General features: G+C 43.7%; 1 protein-coding gene across 1 annotated transcript; it reads left to right on the forward strand.

Annotated features, from left to right (window-relative positions):
• Window positions 1-72: 72 nt before the first annotated feature.
• On the forward strand, window positions 73-22,269 carry mrasb (muscle RAS oncogene homolog b). Its single transcript, XM_076303527.1, has 6 exons — window positions 73-254; window positions 4,603-4,838; window positions 15,731-15,884; window positions 17,158-17,257; window positions 19,595-19,674; window positions 20,058-22,269. The coding sequence occupies exons 2-6, from the start codon at window positions 4,646-4,648 to the stop codon at window positions 20,155-20,157; spliced, it is 627 nt and encodes a 208-aa protein (XP_076159642.1). The 5' UTR covers window positions 73-254; window positions 4,603-4,645; the 3' UTR covers window positions 20,158-22,269.
• The last annotated feature ends 843 nt before the right edge of the window (window positions 22,270-23,112 follow it).

Here is a 23,112-nt window from a genome sequence, read left to right on the forward strand (position 1 = left end):
CTTTCCCCCCACAAAGACCTTCTATTTATAGTATCAGCTGTTGCGATATAAAGAATTGGTTACAGCAAGAGTTTTGTTGTGTAGATGAGCTTGGCCTCAGACTTAATCGGGGCATGAAATATGATATTATTTAAACGTTTGTGTTTGGGCCAAAATTGGACGTCTAAACGGAAGCCGTTCAAAGGAAATGGTGAGACAAGAGGCGAGTGAACGCTGAGAGAGGCTGCAGTACACGCGTCGCACATCATCAGTTGGTAAGTTTTGACCATTTCCTCTCATCTCATCAGAAACACAAGACATTTCTTCTCGACATGTAACATCTCATTTTAATAAGACGAGCAGTAAGGGAACCGGCCTTGTGTTTCGACTAACGAGACACATTTACAAACAATGGCATTCGGTGCAAAATCGGATAGAAATCCTTTTTTTAATGTGTTGCTAATTGCGGACGGAGATGTGAAGTAACAGAATGAGAGACGCCCTTGCTCAACCAATGTCATTTGTAAACATTTACATCATTTACAGTCATGTGTTTGACCTGATGCAAGTGGCAGCGGCCTGTCAAACCGCAGGTCTTTACTGCTGTGAGCGCAAAAATGCATTTTTCCACCTCCGGGAAATTCTAATTCTGAATCGGCAGCAGCCTCCCCAAAGAGGCAGCGACATGGCTATTATTTGGCTGCCCAGCCTCAGCCCAACTGTAGGGCAGTGTGACGCGGCCAGTCCCGTTGACTCACTTTTTGCAGTTGTAGACGTCTCACCACCAAAATATGCGGGCCCCTCTTGCGCTGTGGTACGCCAAGCGGCGGGGCTTTGTGAAAGCGATATTGTAGGCTACAGTATATTTTAGTACGAAGATGAGGTCACCATCAAACAGTCTGCCTGTCTGAATGCAGGCACTTTCTTGGCTGGGGCGGGAATAGTGGATGTTCGCTGTCATAATACGGCGGTTGTGGCAAGAATTGAGTTATTGACTCGTCATTTAACCATTTACCCCTCCAACAATCCCCTCATTGATTCATCTATGAGCTATATTTACTACAACCAGCTATGCCAACATCCTCTATAGCATTAGTGTCATATCTGTCTCTTTAAGTTGGAAAGATTGCCACGCCTGAGTTAACAGCAACCTCAATGTAACCTCAAGTGCTGAAGGACATACACTTGAGTGACTTGTGATGTTCTTGTAGCTGAGAAACGTGAATATCGTATTTACACAAAGTGTCACAATAGAGTTAGGCTACTTTAGAAGTTGGAGGAAGGAAGGATTTTTTTAGTCATCAACGTGAGGTTGTATGGCCACTGCTCATCCTTCGTGAGGCTCGTCTTCTGTCCCAAACTTTGCTTAAATGTCCCGATGTCTTGGCTGTCTGTCTCCATGCTGGTATTTGTTACTTGTTTATACTCTGACACTGGGTCCAGACACGGCCCAACCAAGTCCAGCCAGTAACAGAACCGAAACGGCAGCATTGAACTCTGCTGACCCGGATCTCAGATGTGAGAGTGAGGCGTCCAGGAGTGGAGGGGTCGTCGAGGCCTTTTTAACAAAGAGCCTCAGGAGTCTGTGGAGTACTAAAGGGAGGGGTGCAAAGGGTTTCAGAAGAGGGACTGTCCCTCTCCCTGTTTGGCCTGTTCTGGCCTCGTTAGGTCTGGTCTTGTCCTGTTTGTTATGATCTAGTGTGGTCTCGTTTGATTGGTCTTGTATAACTTAGTTTGGTGTCATTGTTTAGTCAAATGTTGTTTGGTTTGGTTTGGTCTGGTTGGATCTGGCGTCGTTTGGTTTGGTCTAATATGGTCTGACTCTGCAGTTGAGTAGCGTTTCTGGGCCTGCGTGGTGCCTGTTTGAGTTGGCTGTGCTTTAGGGGACTTTGTTGGGGACGGCGGGGGGAACACTGAGCCTTGCTCTCCCCCACTGGAGCGTCTTGAGCCTGGGCCACGCCGAAGGAAGCGCAGCGCAGTTTCCTGGTTCGCAGCTGCGAGCCAAGCGACTGATACGCGCAACCGGAGAGGAAATGAACAGCTTCCCTCCATTGTGGCTCACAGGAAAGGCCCCGCTGCCACAACCCGACGCCCTGTTTCCTACCAGCACAGGCCATTGTGCCGTGACTGGGCCTCCAGGGAACAGGGGTGCTGCCAGGCCCCCGTGCTCATCCCACAAGCCCACAGGGGTCACACTGAAATCGGGTCACACTGGGACCGCTCGGGGGTCAGCTGGGGGAGTGAACTCCTCCTAGGGTGTACCAACACACTCAATTAGTTTTGTTTGAACTCAGTTCTGTGCAAATGTTTTTTTGTTTACAACCCTGACTAGTTTGTAAATGATGGTTTCAGTTTGAGAAATTGCCTGCACTTTGCACTTAGGCGAGAGGCCATTCTGAAGACAACGACTACACGTCAGCCTTGGTCTTTGTTTCTGCATCATAGATCCAGAAGAGAGATGAGCAGCATTCATCTGTGCTCTCTCTCTCTCACACACACACACACACACACACATTCACACACATGCACACACACACACACATTCACACACATGCACACACACACACACACACACACTCTGTCATGCCTGCAGTCAGTTTTAGGAGCAGTCTGTGAGAAGTAGAACTAGCAAAACAAAAACACGCTGCTGTGCCGATGACGTTGGCTGATGACCGGCCCTTGCGTCAGTCCTCCACAGTCGTCACGTGGGGGCCGGTTAAAATGAGTCTGCCCGTCGGACACGCAGGCACCCTCAGTGGCCAGCTGAAGCTCTAAAGGTGCTAACAGGTGTCTGCGTTTACCCGACACACACACACACACACACACACACACATACATACACACACAGCCACAGCATCCCGATGCTGCTGGCTCCATGCTCACATAATAGCATTGGTTTGTTGTTGTTATTATATAGGGAGCTGCCCTCTCCATAGGCCGTGTGTCCATTTCATACATTTACATTTATTCATTGAGCAGATGCGGTAGGAGTTACTACTGCATCAATCAATACAATCACTAGAGGATGAGAGTTCAGACGTTATAAGTACTAGTCAAAGTGTGGTACGAGGAGAAAGTGGTCAAAGAAAGAGGTAGAGTAAGGAAGAGATGAGAGGGAAGTGCATGGTAAATGCAGGGGAAGTGCATGGGAAGCGCATGTTAGGTGTGTTAGGTTGTTGAAAGTGTTAGGAGAGGAGATATCATTGTTGTTATTATTGTATAGGGAGCTGTCCTCTCCATGGTACGTGTCTGCTTTAGCTGGCTGTCTGTTTACTTTATTGAGTTGTGTCTGAACCCTGGAATTAGCCCAGGCTGCGTCCCAATGAGCACGGGGGGGGGGCAATGAGCACGCTCAGTAAGAGGCGAGGGGTGGTGGTGATGGGGGGGGGGGGGGGGGTTAGTATTTCTGTCTATTTGGTGGGGTGGCTGTAGTGGTGGTGCAGGAGAGTATTTATGTTTTTGTTTTGCGCCTGTCTGTCTGTCTGTCTGTCGTCTGGGAGACGAGGCGAGGAGACGCTGGCCTGGACGAGGAGCGCCGTAATCCCCGCGTCTAGACCGTACTTCCTGAGTGTGTGTCTCTGAGTGTGTGTGTATGTGTGTGTCTCTGTGTGTGTGTGTGACGGTCTCACGGCAGGGAATGAGGAGGAGAAAAGACTGCGGTCAGCATCTTTCCCTCACTTCTTTCTCTCCCTTTTTCTCTTTCTCTCTTAATCCCTTTCTGTCGCTCTCTCTCTTTGTCTTTGGCTCTCTCTCTTTCTCCTTTTCTGGCTCTCTCTCTCTCCCTGTCTGTCTCTCTGGCTTCCTCTCTCCCTCCCTTTCTGTCTCTCTCTCCCTCCCTCCCTCCCTTCCTCTCCTCTCATTCCCTCTGTCTGTCTCTCTGACTCTCTCTCTCTCTTGAGAGTTGTTCTGTGTTAGCTTTATGACATTGTTTGCTGTGTAAGCATAGTCAGTCCTGCAATTTTGACTTGGCTTTCTGCTCAAGCTTGATTTAGCTGCATACATATATGGGTGTATGTGTTTGTGTGTGTGTGTACTGTATTTGTCCGTGTGTGTGTGTGTTTGTGTTTGTTTATTTTCAGAGGCCTGCTTTGTTTATTGTTTTGGAGCTGATGACTGTTATTGTTTTTGAGCCGTGCTCACACCTTATCTGATCCTCCAGAGATAGAGAGAGGGAGAGAGAAAGAGAGAGAGAGAGAGATGCAGCTCTGGTAGAAGGATGCAGAGATATTTTTCATCTCTTTAGAACAGTCTAAGCAGATAGACGCTCTCCTCTCCTCCTCTCCTTCTCTTTGTCTCTCTGGTCTGCTCTCTCTTCATCGCCTCCTTCATGTTTCTTACCATCTTTCGCTTTGATGGATTCTTTTTTTCTTAATTTTTTTCCTTGTTGAAGGAAGAAGGGGGCGGTGATTGGGGGGTGAGGGGTGTTGGACTGTTGTCATGGAGACACCATGAGCATAAGTAGCAGCATCAGCAGCACCAGAGTCTGACTCTCCTCTCCGTTTCTCTTTCTACATCATTTTCTTTCTTTCCTCCTTTCTCTCTTTTTTTTCTCCCTCTTTTTCTTTTCATCTTTCCTTCCCCCTCTCTGCCTCTCTCTCTCCTTCATCCTCCTCTTTGGTCCAGGTTTTAGGTGTAGCTGTTGCTGCTGCCTGCTGCCGACGTCGTCATGGCGACCAGCGCGGTGCCCAGCGACAACCTCCCCACGTACAAGCTGGTGGTAGTGGGTGATGGGGGCGTCGGCAAGAGCGCACTCACCATCCAGTTCTTCCAGAAGATCTTCGTGCCCGACTACGATCCCACCATCGAGGACTCCTACCTGAAGCACACAGAGATCGATGGCCAGTGGGCCATCTTAGATGGTGAGAAACACTGTCTCTGTGAGTGTATTTGTGTGTGTGTGTGTGTGTGTGTGTGTATTTGTGTGTGTGTGTGTGTGTGTGTGTGTGTGTGTGTGTGTGTGTGTGTGTGTGTGTGTGAGAGACTCCTACCTGAAGCACACAGAGATCGATGGCCAATGGACCATCTTAGATAGTGAGGAACTCTCTCTCTCCGCTCTCTCTCTCTCCCTCTGTGTGTGTGTGTGTGTGTGTGTGTGTGTGTGTGTTTGTGTGTGTGTGTGTGACTCCTACCTAAAGCACACAGAGATCGATGGCTAGTGGACCATCACATTGTAAGGGAACACACTGTGTGTGTGTGTGTGTGTCTGTGTGTGTGTGTGTGTGTGTGTGCATATACATGTACAAGTATGCAAGTTTGATTGTGTAAGTGTTTATGCATGCAAGTGTGTGTTTGTGTGACTGTCTTTGTCCACATCATGACCCATGTCTTATTTATCATTAGACAAGGAATGGAATGTGACATTTTGGTCTGGCCCTGTTCCACTCCGAGCTTATCTAGTTCTGGCTTCTGTGTGTGTGAGTGTGAGAGTGTTTGAAACATTGTTTTCCTCCACGTAAAGGGTTTGAGAAAGTGATTCAGCCGTTGCTATTATCTGTATGAATCACATCCGGGCCTCATTGAGGAGAGAGAGAGAGAGAGAGTGTGTGTTTGGATGGTGTGAAGTGCTGTGAGGTAGAGAAGGAGGGAGAGAGAGAGTTTGGATGGTGTGGAGTGTTGTGAGGTAGAGAGAGTGTTTGGATGGCGTGGAGTGTTGTCAGGTAGAGAGAGTGTTTGGATGGCGTGGAGTGTTGTGAGGTAGAGAGAGTGTTTGGATGGAGTGGGGTGTTGTGAGGTAGAGAGAGTGTTTGGATGGTGTGGGGTGTCATGAGGTGCTCCAGCTGTACACCCGTGTCCTTTTGAGTAGTGTTGCACGGTGCAATACCCTGAAATTAAAAATGTCACGATGCCTAATTTTATTAGTATCGATACTTTTGAGAATGACCGTGTTCTTTTGAAGTAACATGCGTGTGCACAAGGCATGCTTCTAGTGCCTCCTCCCCTAACCTGTGGCTGTGCGTCTTTTCTCCTCACACACGTAAGCGCAGCTTTCGTGCTATAAACAGCGAGACATGCCTGCTAGTTCAAGTGATGCTATAGTAACACATCATAATAGGCTAATATCAAGTTGATTTGCTCACTTGCATCTCACAAGTTTGTGTTGCTAACCTACCTAGGCTGTGGGATTTTGGTCATTTAGGCCTACTATTTGGGTTCAATGTAATTTAGAAATAGGCTAAGCAACCATGGCAAACTTTTACATCTGAAGAGAGATCCTTGCTAACTATCCCGCTAGCTCAGGTCACATTTGACAATTATTGCTCGCTAAAATCATTAATGAACTTATCTCTTCTATGATCCCAGAAAGATTATCTTCGACTTGTACATTTTTTGAACATTTATTTTATCTAATGACATACAAAACATAATTAATTGCATCCACATATCCTTATGCGCTATGTGCAACTTTTATTCACTAGACTAAAACCGTGAGACAAGTTCAATTACCCTCACGTATCTCTTAAAGTGACAGGCACTCAATTGACCTGTCGCTAAGCCCGCCCCCCATTGTTACCGTGTGAAAACTCGGACAAACAAACCAGACTTGATTAGAAATAGATTGTGGACAATGGCAGCTGACAGTATATGAAAGCAGGCTTTGAGGACTTTTTGGTCGAAAAAGGATTTACTTTCCTCCAGAAGCTATCAAAAGGGACTTAATTATGCTATGGAGGGGTGTATTCAAAACTTTAGAATACATACAAGGTGACAAGCAGTTGTGGCGAGTAGCCGTGCAAATCACTGTGCAAAAAATGACTGACGTTAATGCTAGCTAGCTAGCTAGCTAGTGGAAGATTTATACTAAGATATGTTAGGTTACGTTAATATTTGATGTAGTAAGAATATAGTAGTTGGTTAATGAGCATTTTCATCTTGGGATTTAACAGGGAACCTGTGCCCATGTTGTTAGCTTAGTAGCCTACATTACGTCGAGCTGTTGCAAACGCGAGAGACGTCCTGTAGGCTACTGTTGATGAAAATATACCCCGTTTTCTAGCCTCTCATTATTACACGTCCCCCTGCAAAATGTTTGACCATGGTTATCTGTCGGGTTTTTTTGAGTTAATAAACTCCATAAATAACCATTAATTTGTCATTTTATGCCTCCTCCCTGTTGTTTCCAATAGAGTGTGCCAGTGACTTCTGTTTTACTTCCGCTACAAGGGACCTGTCTTTAAAAAAAATATGAACGGGAGTTAATGGAGAGATAACAATTATTTTTTGGTCCAGTTTGAATTGTGCCACGAATTTCACATATGATGTGTGTGAATTTAAAAGATAATTTTTCACGTCAAGAAAGTACTGTTGTTCGATAGACTTCAAAAGTTATGTTGGTTTTGTACGAATCCGCTCAGTGGACTACATCTCTCGTCTCGAACGATGTACGTCACCAACGTAATGAAACGATAAGATTAGAAGCTAGCTGATAGCTGTTATGCTAGTTAACGGTTGCATCTTGCTGCCTGCTGTCACTTAACAGTATGTAATGTACAGTCTATGGACGAATACAACTTACCTGATGTGTTTAATCCTCTGACTCATGGTATTTTCATCGGCAAGGAAAGCCCAATTAAGACCTGTTGCTGGTATGCTTGTACATCTAGTGGCTGTGAATGAGCTAACGTCACTAGCGCGACTGATGGGTTTGTAGTCGTTGGAATTACGATCTTTCACAATGTTGTAATTCAATAGTTACGAAACAAACTGCAAATGTCTTTACATGAAAAATTGTCTTTAAAATTGACAAACATCATATGGGTAATTCAAGGCACAAGTCAACCGGGACCAGAAAATAATTTATTTTTCGCCATAGACTGGCGTTCAAAATTTTTTGAAAGATAGGTCCCATGGAGGCAAGTGGAAGTGGCGTCACTTGCACACTCTATGGAGTTGTCCGAGCTGATGTCATAGACAGTAAAAGAAATGGACGAACAGACTCCGTCGTTCTCAATGGGAGGGTACTGAGTCATTTTTCAGTTGGTCCCCCCAGTACTGCGCAGACTCGCACTTAACTTCGTGACGTTAGCCATCGAACTGAATCTTGTAACTCATATGATAGATAGGCTACACAGAAATTCTTCTCACACTTCCTTCGCCTTCAAAGTCATCAAAGTTAAACATTTATTTATGTATTATTATTAATATCATCCTCACAAGTGATATCAAGTCGTGTTAATGTTGAAACTACCACACATGATCATCTTCAAAAACAGTCATGGTAAAACTAAACAAAAAAGTTATAGCCTTGAGGCTAATCTTCTTTCCACTTTTCTGACCTACGTCAATCCATCGAAAACCTCTGAAATGATTATCGTTAGACTACCTAACGGTAAAACTACTGTTTTTCCATTAGGTTTACTTGCCTCTATGCTTTACCTTAACATAGGCTACAATGCTATTGTAGGCTACATAGCAGTGGCGGCTGGTGGTATTTTTTTTTAGTGAAGCAGTTATGAAATTATGACCCCCCCCCCCCCCCCCACGGAAACAAACATTGTGCCTAACACACCTGCCAAAGTTGGTGAGGTTGCATGTATGAGACACACGATGACATTGAACTGTCTGCAATGGCATAAACAAAAGCTATGTTGTTTGATCAGTCAGAGAGCTCAGAGTAATTTGTTGAGAAATCAAGACCTGTTTACCACCATCTCAAAGTACAGGCCACAAATGGGGTGTAGTAGGCCTAAGACTGGACAAGACAGTAAACAAGGTTTATGTATTATTATTATAATTATTATTATTATAAGTTTGCATATTTTTGTTAGACATATTGCTTGCAAAGACTAGGCTATCTATGGCCATGCCCCCAAAAAAGAGCATCTCCACTTTAGCACTAATTAGTGACTAGGTAAGTCTCTATACTGAAAACAATACCAACTATATTTTCTGATCTTGATAAGATGGATAACACTTGGTTAGACTGTATTAGATAAGCAGTTTTTGCAGTGTAGCCTATTAATGCCAAGTTGTTGATATCCACATCTTGAAACAACAACCTTCCAATAGGCCCTATTCTAAGCTACTAATTATGCCCCATAAGCAATGTCAAATTCAGTAGCCTATTGAGACACATTCTTGCCTCTGGGATACATTATACCATGACTGCTGCTCTGGCATATGTTTGACCAACCGGTTTGTTTCTGTCACAGCCTTCCTTCTATACAGAAGTAAAAATCCACTTGACATTTGCCTCCTGATACACTGAAGAATCCTAGAATTTTTTTCTGAATCAATCAGTGTCTATTTCGTTTTTAAATGGTAGTTGAAATTTAGCTTCAAGTAGATTGTTCTGAATTGTCTTTGACAAAATTGAGGATTTAAAATGGGAAGCCAAGACGTTATAACACATCCATAACATAGGCTAATGTTATCATAACACATCAGTGAACTTACAGGATGGCTACGTTGAGAAGCTGCACTTACTAATCAATGCATAGCCTACTTGGAACAAGTTTATCCTTACCGTAGCACCCACGAACTGTGTTAATTTCACAGGAAGTCTCTTGGTCTCCCCTCTGCGTTCACTCATAGGTCCTCATTTCAAAAAACTGTAAAGAATCCTGTAAATTGCGGTCAACGATGTTCATCGCCTGAAACTTCCGTCGAATCCATTTTGCTAGGACTTAGCGAGTCACTAACGTTAGCTTTGGGGAGACCGCTAGCAAGCTTTCCACCTAGCTTATGTTCGAAAACACAGAGCTACACACAATACTTCTAAATAAAACGTTCTCCCCTACACAGAAAAAAATCCGATGTACCTTACAAAATGAATGTAAAACAAACTATGTGAATGAGTTACACAATTTATAATGAAACTCTAGTGAGGTCACTGAAGGCAACTGAAAAGTGATGGCAAGCTAATGGAGACAGTGATTAGCCAGAGTGTTGCGTCAATCATATTCAACGGCAGGAAGTGTGAAATTCTGCCCAATCGGTCACTGCTTCACGGGTGGGACTTATCTGCCATAAGGATCAATTGAAACGGAAAAAATCCACGAGCCGCCTGGGGTTTCACTCGATTTACATTGAAGTCAATCATAGATATATACACTAGATGTCGCCTTCTGCTTCTCAGCATGCGTCAACACCGCCGCCATCTTTGTACAGGGATCTGAATCGCTAAACTAGTTCTCCTGTATTGTCAGCGTTACCTATTTAGCGACGTTTGGCCATCCCCAGCGATAGAAAACCTTTTTAGCGATTAGCGACAAATTTGGGAACTTCTCACAATGATGGCAGATCGGCTTCTTTGTTGTTGAAACGTAAGAAAATCACCTTTCTCATGGCTTTGTCATTTATGAATTCAGCTACATCTCGTTTGCCCATGGCACTGACCCATGATTATAAAAGTAACGACTGGCGTAGCCTATGTAGTAGCAGAGGTAAATGTTCTACAGATCTACAGCAACTTCTGGTGAGATTACAACTTACATGAGTAAACGAGACGAGGGGTATGTGGCCTCAACCAGAGCCTGTCTACGAAGAGCCTGTTTACTTTCATTGTATCGAACCTGGTTGCAGTTTACTCATTGTTCCTCTAGGGGCCGCCGCTAGCTAGTGCAGAATGAATGGGAGTCTATGGGGCTAGACGGGTAAAATGTATCTTTATTATCGTCTTAAGCTTAGTTTTCTGTAGACTCAACCATAAATACATGCCTGTCAGTTGGAACAACCCAAAAAATTAGATAATTGCTTGAGATTTTGACGATTTATGGTGATTTTATTTTCGCTAGATCTTTGCCCAGATTGACGCTAATGCATTATAGAGGAGTGGATCACTGAAGCAAGATGGCGTCTCGATTGACGCATTCGTTCCAATGAACAGCAGTAGTCAAGGCGACATCTAGTGTATATATCTATGGAAGTCAATGGGGAAAGATATCTATGGTAGTGAAGCAAAACGAAAAGTTGGTGAAGCAGTCTGATTCACTGTAATTCTCTGTTCCACCGCGGGTGACTGATGGCGCTGTTGTCACTCACAGAATTGATTTCAGGAAAACAGTTCGTGTTAGTGACTGTATTTCTGTTTCAAAGGAGTAAAATTGGGATTATTATAAGATTTTTTTTGTGTTTTGTTTTTTACTTTTTTTTGGTGAAGCACTGCTTCACCTGTAGTCTTATAGAAGCCTCCTCTGCGATAGCTTTGTTCACGAGTTTCCGTGCTGGCTGGACTACGCTTATCCAAACAATACGGTTATCTCCCTTCAGTGCGTTAGCTTCCCTTCAACCGGACATGCTAAACATTCTTCTTACGGGAACCTAACGTTACGTACGAGGTAGTTGAGTCTTGTTTTGCCTTTTATTGTTTATGTAGATAACACAGAAGCTAAAATATCGGCACATGATATATGTTATATGAAGTTATGGGAGTTCAAAAAAATCCTAAATGGATGGGCGTTCTATGGGGTTAGCAGAGAGTTGATAACCACCGCTACATCGATGCTTTTACTTCCGGGAATTCGCCTGCCCCCTTGGCTGATGTCCGAGTCCCGTTGAGGCTGGACTGTCATTGGCTCATCAGCGTTCTAAGGGTGGCGCTTAGCGACAGGTCAATTACACCTACACATCACCAATAGGGAGGGAAAGTAATCTCATCGCCATCTAGTGGTTGCGTTCCTAGAGTTTAGCGGAGGGGATGGGATTTTTTTTTAGCAAAAATATATCTCGGTGCACATTGGGATCTTAATGTAATGCCTTCCATATGTTAGGCACTGGGGTCACCTCTATTGCTTCAAGTGGTCATACCTTATTTTTAGGATCAGTTGAATTGTTTTGAGTTTTTGTCGTAACATGGTGATAACAAACTACAGTTGCATGTGACGTCACAGGTTTGGGCGCTATCTCTAACTGATCAATACGGCAATTTGCTTAACTGGCTTACATATTTTTGTAATAACGGAAGGTGATGTAAACCGCGTGGTGATAACCTTTATGTCTGGAAAACTGGTGTTGTGCTTCTACTCGCATGAAGAGCTGGCAGTAAGTGTTATGTGACAATGCTAACCAGGCTAATAAACAAACCATGCTACCGTGAGTAACGTTGAAGGGTAAAATCACGTGGCTTTTTTGTAGTTGTTTATGAAACAAAAGGAGCAATTTCGATTTTTTTAAATAAGGCAAAATAGGGTCTGACATTTTCACAGTTAGAAGATTATTACTGTATAGACACTGAAAAATATTTTTGGTGGATAAGATTTGGCTTCACAGTATTTTTTTTTAAAATAGGTCTATGGGACTTAACATTGGAGCTGCTCTTCGATAGGAACGCAACCACTTGGGGCGCTGGTTTTCACTTTCCCTCCCTAGGTGCACTCAATAGAGCATCACAATCCCGCCCACAGCCGATGCCTGAAGTAAAAATACAATGCAATTTCTCCATTGACAATTGCGGTATAAGCCATAAAAACTTAACTGCACGTGGTAGACTTAAAACCAGCTACGGCTGTACTAAGCGATTGTATGCTCATATAGACGCCAAAAGTTCATGGGGCACTAACCTTGTTTTGAGATAAATGTCTTTTAATCGCGATCTCTTGGATAAGTACTTCATTACTCACAATCCTGAACAATCCCACAATCCCACAGTGATGCCTCTGATTGGTGGAAAGGCCGTTATGATCATAGTTTGAAACTTTCTCAGCGAAAATTATTGCCTATGGCGAAAATCTTAATGTGATTAAAAACTTTCTTGACGAATATTGGTACTTGTATCAACAAGGATTGTGGTTTATACATCACACAAACTTAGTCAGGGCCAATACACTATCAAATAGACCACTGTAAATGTTACTTTAAACACTCAAACTTTTCAGGTAGCCGACAGGCTAACCTTTAGCATTTCCGACATTGTATGTCATTACATAATGCAGCTAACATTAGCCTACATGCTGCAACACAGGTATTAAATATATTATGTTTTAGTGAGTGTCCAAAGGGGTGAAAGCCACTTTAAATCGGGTCACATTATTGACTGTTGTGTGTCCGAGAGTCAGCTTGTGGGTTTTGTAAGGGCAAGCATGAGGGACAAGACCTACAAAGTTGTGAGTTAAGCAGGGAGATTGGTAACGTTAATGCTGCTAGTTAACATTAGCTAGGCCACTGTAGCCTTCATACTGTATGATTCATATCAATCATTAACCTAGGAATACTCCTTCGTGCATTTAATGAACATTTTGTGTAATAATTCACGGCAAATTAATAAACTGAATATGGTGAGGCGCGGTGGTTTATGGGATGAGTAGTTCCTTCGCTCGGAAATGAAAATATGTACAGTCTTGTACCTTTTTTTGGATTTTCTCTTCGTTTTTTCACTCGAAATTATATGTTGTATGCTTATGAGTTATGCCGTAGCTGGTCAGCCTAAGACATGCTGTAAAACTCTTTAGATATTTTTTTTTCCAAAAACGTCAATGGGACAAATGAATGGGAATCTTACTTCCGGCACCTAACCGCATTTTGGCTGTGGGCGGGACTGTGCAGCCCTATTAGACCTACACACCACATTAAAGATATGCCTAATAGTTTAAAAATAGTTATAGTTTTAGAATAGTTTTCAAATTGCTATTTAAATATTAGTACTAGTATTATATTAAATATATTTACTAGTAATTATGCAGAATATATGAAATATGACATAAGCCATAATTTTCCATGTGTGTTTGTGTGGAGAGAGTCAAGCAGAATCTGGGATGGCCACTGGTGTGAATGATCACACTACAGCAGCGGTTCCCAAACTTTTTTCCCCGCACCATCCAACACATAAAAAAGTAACTCATTCTATTGACGCATTCCAGGCATCGTTGTTTAATTACCCGCCCTACATGATAACATAATCAAAATGTGCAACTGGTCTATGAGCTCTCACGTTAAAAAAACAGTGTGGAGAACCACATTAGAATGGTTAGGTAGCATCTCACTGCAGACCACGCACACTGGCTTTGGGCAGTCTGTCTCCGAATCCACGTGAAGCTTAGGGCTGTATGCCTCATCACACTTTCGTTTTCTTCGCGCAGTCTTTTCTGTCTCGTTCTTTCTTTTATCCCCATGCGCTCCATCTCCACCTTCATTAGTCTGCCCCCCCATCCCATTCTATCGTTAACTTACCTGTGTCCTGCTCTGTTTCTCTCGCTTCTCCTCTTCGATCGCTTTAATTAGGCCTTTTGGACAGTGTCCCTGTTTTTAGCCAGTTTTCCATGTTTACACAGCCTTCTACCTAGCCTATACTTCAACGAAACTAACGCGCCAGATATTCTGGCTGCCCGCAGGAAATCACGTGTAGCCTATTGTGTGTAGCTTATTTTTTAATGAAAACATACCCTATTATAGAGTTTACAAATGATTTCCTTTAATTTCACGTTTCCATATCATTATAACCTGATTCGAAATTATGTATTATTTATGAATTAATTATAGTATTAATTAATTAATTAATCATTTTTAACTCCTTTCCGCCATTGCCCTTTTCATCTTGCGTACCCCCTAGTGGCAGCTCGCGTACCACAGTTTGGGAATCCCTGCACTACAGTATATTCAATATTACTAATGATGATTTCAAGGTGGTGGGGCCCCCAAATCAAATACATTTTTATCGAAATCGCAATTCTTGACTTGGTATCGGTATCGAAACATTTATTTTGGTATCGTGACAACACTACTTTCGAGCCCATGTGGACGTGAATCATCAACACTCCAAGCGCTCGACAGGAAGTGGCAGAGCACGCTGCGGGTGTGCTTTCAGCATGAGCCTTACAAAGCAGGAACACAGACACACACAGGTCTGAATGTGAGGTGGTGTGTTTTCATCAGGAGGCTTATGGAGCAGGAACACAGACACACACAGGTCTGAATGTGAGGTGGTGTGTTTTCATCAGGAGGCTTATGGAGCAGGACACACACACACTCACACACATTCACACACACACTACAGGGTGGTCAGAGGAGAGGCACAGACATGGGCAACAACCCAGCACATAGAATGCATTGATGAGGCAGGATGGGTAACCCAAAGGGGTTGTGGGTAGGAGGCAGCTGGAACATTTAGTAGCCCCAGAGAATTGTGGGAGTGTGTGTGTGTGTGTGTGTGTGTGTGTGTGTGTGTGTGTGTGTGTGCTGGAGGGCCTGCATGCCTTTGTGGAAGTTCTGTGTCCCTGTGTGTATGTGTGTGTTTTTTTTGTCCATGTGTGTTTGGCCTCTGAATGCAATACAGTTCAATTCAACTGTATTATACCACATCTATAACGACTGTATTATACCACACCTATAACAACTATACCACACCTATAACAACTGCTTTACACCGCACCTATAACAACTGTATTTACACCGCACCTATTACATCTATATCACACCTATAACAACTGTATTTATACCGCACCTATAACACCTGCATTGCCCGCACCGCACCTATAACAACTGTATTTATACCGTACCTATAACAACTGCATTACACCGCACCTATAACAACTGTATTTATACCGTACCTATAACAACTGCATTACACCACACCTATAACAACTGCATTGCCCGCACCGCACCTATAACAACTGTATTTATACCGTACCTATAACAACTGCATTACACCGCACCTATAACAACTGTATTTATACCGTACCTATAACAACTGCATTACACCGCACCTGTCCCATGGCACTTGCAGATCCCAGAACCCCAGTGTCTTTTTGTCTATGGGTATTTTTGTATGTGTATGTTTCATAAATGTTTTGGTGTGTATGTGTGTGTGCGTGCGCTGCAGTCCTGGACACGGCTGGACAGGAGGAGTTCAGTGCAATGCGGGAGCAGTACATGCGGACAGGCGACGGCTTCCTCATCGTCTTCTCCGTCACAGACAAGGCCAGCTTTGAGCACGTGGACCGTTTCCACCAGCTCATCCTCAGGGTCAAAGACAGGTGGGCACACACATACACACACATATACACACACACACACATATACACACACACACACATACACACACACACACACACACACACACACACACACATACATACACACACACACACACACACATACACACACACACACACACACACACATACACACACACACACACACTGACACTCACTCATCCATACACACACAGGGATGTGGATTTCTCATTGAACATCACGCACACACATACATGCATCTACTTAAAAATCCATGTACTTACACACACACATAGACTAGGTCTGGCCATCTGGGCATTGCAAGGCTTTCTGTAGACATAGTCATGGATATACAGTTCCCCTGAAGAATTTTGTGATTTGAATACACAACAGTAGCCCTGCCGAAACTTAAAGACACACACACACACACACACACACACCTACAGATTCTGCTACTGTATATTCTGAAACCAGACAGCTTCTGGAATGCAAGCACACACTCACATTCAGTCTAAAGAAAACCAAACCCACACACACACACACACAGAGAAGTCTACTTTTAGACTTTGTCACACATCCTCACACTCGTACAGGCGCTTCACAGCTACTTTCACTGGCTTCCTCTGTTGTCTTCCTCCCTGATGGGGCGCTCTGCTGCGCAGCCAATCAGGATGTCCGCTGACGTACTCGAAGGCGGTTAATTGGCCTGTCCACTGAGTTTGTGTCCTGAGGGGCGTGGTTCAGTTCATCTTGATCTATCATCACACACACACAACACACGGATCTCCGCTGTACTGGCCTTAACAGCAGCTGTTTCCTGTGAAAGGCACTCTTGTCAATCACAAGTGCGTACAGGCACAACAAGCTAACAGGATAAATTATACATGTGAATCTTTCTCTCTCCACTTCTCTCTCTCTCTCTCTTTTCTGACACACACACACTCTTTTCTGACCAACACACACACTCACATGCACATCCTTTCAGGCATGTTTATACACATATACACACACACTGTCTTTCTCTCCCTCATCTGACACACACACACACACATCCTATCATGCACATGTATACACATACACACACACACACTATCTCTCTGTCTTTTCTGACACACATACACACTCTTTTCTAACATGCACACACACACACACAAGACACTCTCTCTTTGTTGCTGCTTCTGCTGAGTGTGAATGAGCAGTTGATGTGTTTGTGTGTGTGTGTGTGTGTGTGTGTGTGTGTTAATAATGCATTACTCTGCTCTTATCCTCTGTCCCTCGTACTGGCCTTGGATAGGGAGTCCTTTCCAATGGTCCTGGTAGCCAACAAAGTGGACCTGGTGCACCTACGCAAAATCTCCTCAGAGCAGGGTCGGGAGATGGCCACGAAACACTGCGTAAGTGTGTGTGTGTGTGTGTGTGGGGTGTGTGTGTGTGTGTGTGTGTGTGTGTGTGTGTGTACTTGTATGAGGGAGTGGTTAGATATGTGTGTATGTGGTGTGTGTGTGTGTGTGTGTGTGTATGGGAGGCTGTTCAATGGTCCTTGTACCAGTCTCTCACCAGATGTTTGTATGTTTGTATAGCATGATCAGGGTTTCCCGCAGGAAATGCGTTAGTCAAGGTGGAAGGTCGTAGGTCTGGTATCGGTTGCCATCGGTGGGGGGGTGTGGGTGTTGGCGTCTTGTTTGTGCGATACACTACAGACTCTACAGACTCTGTATATTTAACAATTATTTATTAAACACTATATTATAAATAAATCACCAGCTTCTCAAAAAAAACAGTTAATAAAGAACAAAGTAACAACACCAAACAAACTATACAACAGTATACAAATATTTCAAAATATTTGTGTAATTTGTGCAATTTTAACAAAGACTATTACAAACTATAGAACAAGTGCAAAATAAAGTGCAAAACAACAAAATGTGCAAATGTGATCAGTCACTACTTATGGCAGAGCTGACCACTAGTATTGTTACAAGCCATCCTCCTTGGCTTTAAAAATATCATTTCAAGGGCCCTTTGGTAATTGCACTGTTTTACTATTGGACCATTAATGCTTATCTTCATGCAGGCTGTCAGACTGTTGACCTGCAGCCTGTTCCGATGTCCTGTCCTGATCTATACACCGAGAGTGAATGAAGTTTAGATCATTTTATAGTTTTGTGTAATATGGATGGAATTTGAGCGCGGAGCGCTTTTTAATTTAGAGGCCGGAGTGGCCGCTCTGTTCCGCTCCCATACCGCTCACACCACGAGTCTGAGGCATGCCCACTAATAAAACCAAGACCGTTAAATTTCAAAGATATTGGCCATATAGCCTAAGTTCGTTGATGGGGATGGAGTTAGCTAAATAATTTAGAAAGCATACGCGTAGGCACGGATGGGCCTGGACGGGCCTAGGCCCGTCTATCGTCAGTCTTGCGTGTCCGATTAGAGGCGCAAGTCAACACTGTGCTGAAAGCAGGTGGCTGTTTACTCGGCCGCTTTTCCGGTCAAATTCGCGTCAGGTCAATTTAGCTCCCCGGTCCCAAAGAACAGCAACGGCAATATATTTCACTCAGAACATTTATTTTAAAAGACTGCAACACTGATAGTGCAACAACAAACAAGCTTGGCAACGTTACATACAGGGATCAGTCGGGATTAATTGCCAAAAGAACGAAAATGATCAAGCAACAACTTGATCATTGGACAACCCTACCACTAAACCTTTCCATAGGCCTGCAACGTTTATGACATAAAAAGTGGAATATGAACGCATTTCATCACACCTGACAATTAAACGGAGCTGTGGCTGTTCGCGATTTGACTGATTCTTGAGAACGAGGAGCGAGATATTTGGACCGCTCAGCTCCGCTCACTAGCTCTGAAATTTCGGAGGCATATCACATATGTAAAGATTATAAAATCTGATTATTTTTCGATTCATGACACGTTTCTTATTTTTTTTAATGCGTTTTTTGACGACGTAGTTAAGGCAGCAGGCTTGTTTTGCCAAGGCGGCCGCCTTGACTGCAAAGTGCTGCGGGAAACCCTGGCATGCCCTCCAACACAGGCAGACTCTCCATGCCATCCCATACAGTTCACATTTCAAACATTAAATCGGCAGATCAAAGGAAAAATACATGAAATTGAAAAGCTGCGCTCTCCTGCTATGAGATCTGAAATGTAAAGCAATGTGGTGGTTTAAACCGCATCACATGATGTGAATTCCAGTAATGTTCCCATTAAGTTAGTAACATGCGCCCCTGGGAGATGGAGAAATTAAATAAGATGTCCAACTCCACTGTCTGCACAGGGGGATCAGTGTTCTGAACCTCAAGGTTGGCCTGACGGCCGGCCAACCCTTTGCCAGAGTGACCATCACAGGGTGTTCTCATGTGTGTTACATTTCAGCTGTACGTGTGTGTGTGTGTGTGTGCGTGTGTGTCTGTCTGTCTGTGTGTGTGTGTGTGTGTCTGTGTGTGTTTCTCTGTGTGTGCGTGGTTGTGTGTGTCTGTGTTTGTTTCTCTGTGTGTGTGTGTGTGTGTGTGTGTGTGTGTACGTGGACATATGTAACCCAGTACAGTGTGTGGAACAGAACACCAAGTCCTTTGCTATTGTCCCATATTTGTTTGATTCTTTTCAACACATTTTGCTACTAAAAAACAAACAGACTGGACCTCTGGTCAACCCTAGTTGACCTCTGCATTGAAACAAATGCTGACTGGCTTTGATGTTTGTTGTAGATAACCTACATTGAAACAAGTGCCAAGGACCCTCCCATGAATGTGGACAAAGCCTTTCACGAACTGGTGCGCGTCATCAGGTAGGTCACTTGAAACGAGCTCCATCTCCGAGGATCAAAGTATGTGTGGACAAATGAAACATTTTACTTCCCAAGATAGCCAAACACTGTTGAAATTTTACTATTATTACTTCATGTGTAGCAAAGATTCTGGAGTGTTTTTTTCGTTTTCTACTCGTGAGATTTCAGATCAGTACAGTTTTTCTGTCACACTTAATTCTATGTTTTCTCTTATATTTCTCTCTCCCCCGCTCTCTCTCTGTCTCTCGTCCTCTCCCCCACTCTCTCTCTCGTCCTCTCCCTTTTTCTTTCTCCCTTTTTCTCTGTCTCCCTCTCTCCCTTTCTCAACCCCCCCCCCCCTCTGTCTCTCTTTCTCTGACCTCTAACCCCTGGTGTCCTTCCAGGCAACAGATTCCAGAGCGGGGTCAGAAGAAAAAGAAGAAAGCCAAGTGGCGAGCTGACCGACCTACCGGATCTCACAAACTGCACTGCGTCATCTTCTGATGCCGTCACTACTTGAGTGTGCGCACGTGTGTGTGTGTGTGTGTGTGTGAGAGAGAGAGAAAGAGAGAGTGTAGGAAGTGAGAGCACAGTACACATGGACACACTTCTGTATGTGTGTGTGAGTGCGATCGAGAGTTTTGAAACTCTTCAGTAGTTAAAGGCACCCAGGCGATGTCAGACATGTGTGTGCGCACGTGCATGTGTGTGTGTGTATAATTAAGGCACCCAGGCGATGTCAGGCGTGTGCGTGTGTGTGCGCGCGTGCATGCATGTGTGTGTGTATAATTAAGACACCCAGGCGATGACGGGCATGGACTGTTACCCCACCGAGTGCCTACATCCTTCAGGTCTCTCGTGGCCACTTTGATCACGCACTCCTGCTGGTTCCGTTTGGACCAGCGAGGTCTGCGCCACTCGTCTAACACATCGGAGAGGATGGTGGAGGGGCTAAGATTATTCCCGCCCCCCTTGCTACTAATGCCGCCCCTAACCCCCTGGAACCGTCCAACCAATGGACCTCAGTAAGGCAGGACCCATCCACTCACACACACACACACCCACACACACACACACATATATATCTGAAGAGGCCTTTCTCTTGGTTTGGGTTGTGTTGATGTTGTTTTTATGTTGTCATGTGCTGTATGCGAGGGCAGGACCTCATCATCACTGCGGGGCCCTCATCAGTGTTCTATGTTTTTCGGTGATGGCCTCTGACCAGTGGGAAGCCTGCAGAGCTCAGCCTCCAGCCAATGGGAATCTTGCCCAGCTCAGTCTCCGGCCAATAGGAAGTCGGCACATCTCAGCACTGCTCCTGAGTTAAGCCCAAGGCAAAAGGGTGAGGGGAGGAGAGAGGAAGAGAAGAGAGTGAGAGAGAGTGAGGAGAGAAAGAAAGAAAGAAAGAAAGAGGATGTGGATGTTTGCGTTAGGATCAAGAGGCCTGCCAACACAGCATAGGAAGAACGAGAGAGTTGAAAAGAGCAAGAATGAGAGTGCGACTGAACTGAGACCAACGTGGAGGATGGCAAAGCAGAGAGCAGGATGAAGAGACAGACGGACGGATGAACTGTGAGAAACAGACAGAACGTGTGAGAAAGACAGCCTGACAGACAGAAGGGTTGAAAAATATGAAGAGAGATGGAGAGAGAGATGGAGAGAGAGACGGAGAGAGAGGGAGAGAGAGAGACGGAGAGAAAGCTTGAGCTTGCGAGGTCTTGGATTCCCAAATGCATTCCAGCTGGCTGCTGGGCTTTAGACAGTGTGTCAAAGTCTGGGCCAATGCCAAAGTGCAGCCTCAAAGTTCGACTTTGTGTGTGTGTGTGTGTGTGTGTGTGTGTGTGTTTGGCGGATTGCTGAATAAGCATTTGTTTTTGTTGTCACCTGTCTGAAACACTTGATGTACTATTTTCTGAACATTCTGGGCTTGTAAACAAACAAACAAACAAACAAAAACAGAAAAATAAATGAAAAGTATGTCGCTTGCTAAAAACGGTATTCTGCAAATGTCTTGAAGTGCTTTACATTACATGGATTATATTTGAAACATGAGTTAGAGGGCTGTTCATGATATAGTGGACTATGTGTTAAACCAAATGAGATGAATTTGACCACCTTGCCATACCTGTTGAGTGGTCTGATGGAATATGAAGGTTGCTGTCATTTCTGATTTGTTGTTGTTGTACGTCTTTATCGGAAAAGGTGTATTTTGATGTGTCACTGGCACTGGCAGCTTGGTGGTTTACTTTGTCCTGTTGAATCAAGGTGTGTGTGTGTATGAGTATGTGTGTGAGGGAGAGGGAGAGGGAGAGTGTGTGTATGAGAGAGAGATAGAGAGAGGGAGAGAGTGTGTGTATGAGTGTGCCCATGGGAAATGGTGCAAGGATGTGTTGGTTTTTGTTTGTTTCTTAGCGGTCAACATTTTTGCTACTGTCTTTTTTTCATCATTATTTCTTTAATAAGTAATTTATTGTTATAAATATTACTACACCAACATATTTGATTTTTGTCTAGCAGAGTGCCAGGCTCACTATGAACTTGTGGAAAAAAGGGATTTACTTGTTATTCAAAAATTCAGGTTTGTAAGTAAACTAATAAACTTGGTTGTTCAAAGGAGTGTGGCGTGTGTGTGTGTGTGTGTGTTTTTATATGGATGATTAAACATGGTTGATATTCTAGCTCAACAGCCAATCAAGTTATAACCCTCCATTCCATGCTCCTGTAGCACAACTGTAAAACTAGGCAGTTCTGAGGGGTTACTGCAGTGGGTCTGCCAAATTATATCATCCCAAATTGTAATCTACAAAAATATAATCTATAAATATATGAACCTGTCAATAAGTATTTTAATATCTTATAAATGTTTTTCATGTAGGGCAATCTTAATTATTAGTGTTAGTCTGATTTAATAAACACAATTCTATGTGATATGTAGCTCCACAGGGGTCACAAACCTCCGCTGTGTCAGGAATACGGTATGGCTGGGTCAGAGAGAGTGATTATTTTCCCATTCAAGATCTAGATTATGCACAAACTGAAGCCCCATCCACATGAGAACGACGAAAACTCTTTTGTCTTTGTGAAAACGATGAATGGGCAGTTAGAGGACCATGACCTCTAATGAATTTGCCACCCTTTAGGCCGAACACCTGGGAAGGTGTTCTCTAGCCTACTACTCCATTGGCATATGAGGTACGCCTGTGAGATTAATCAATCGAGTCAATTGATTAATTGCCAATAATGGCTTCCAACAATTACGGAAACAACACATTGAATACATTGAAGGACTGGGCAGTCTGACATCACACACCTCCCTACTTATTCTGTGTGGTTCATATAGAATGATGTAGCGACTATTTTGGAAATACTAGTAGGCTAAAACTAAACAAGGAAGGACAATTAACTCTTTGCTCATAGAAATGTGTAATATAATTGTGTGTACATACAAACTTAAATATG

This window comes from Alosa pseudoharengus, unplaced genomic scaffold, assembly GCF_046254945.1.
Source record: "Alosa pseudoharengus isolate Yale_2024_CS ecotype anadromous, Long Island Sound unplaced genomic scaffold, YU_APseudo_1.1 YU_APseudo_1.1_scf_24, whole genome shotgun sequence".
In the NCBI taxonomy this organism is placed as follows: domain Eukaryota; kingdom Metazoa; phylum Chordata; class Actinopteri; order Clupeiformes; family Clupeidae; genus Alosa; species Alosa pseudoharengus.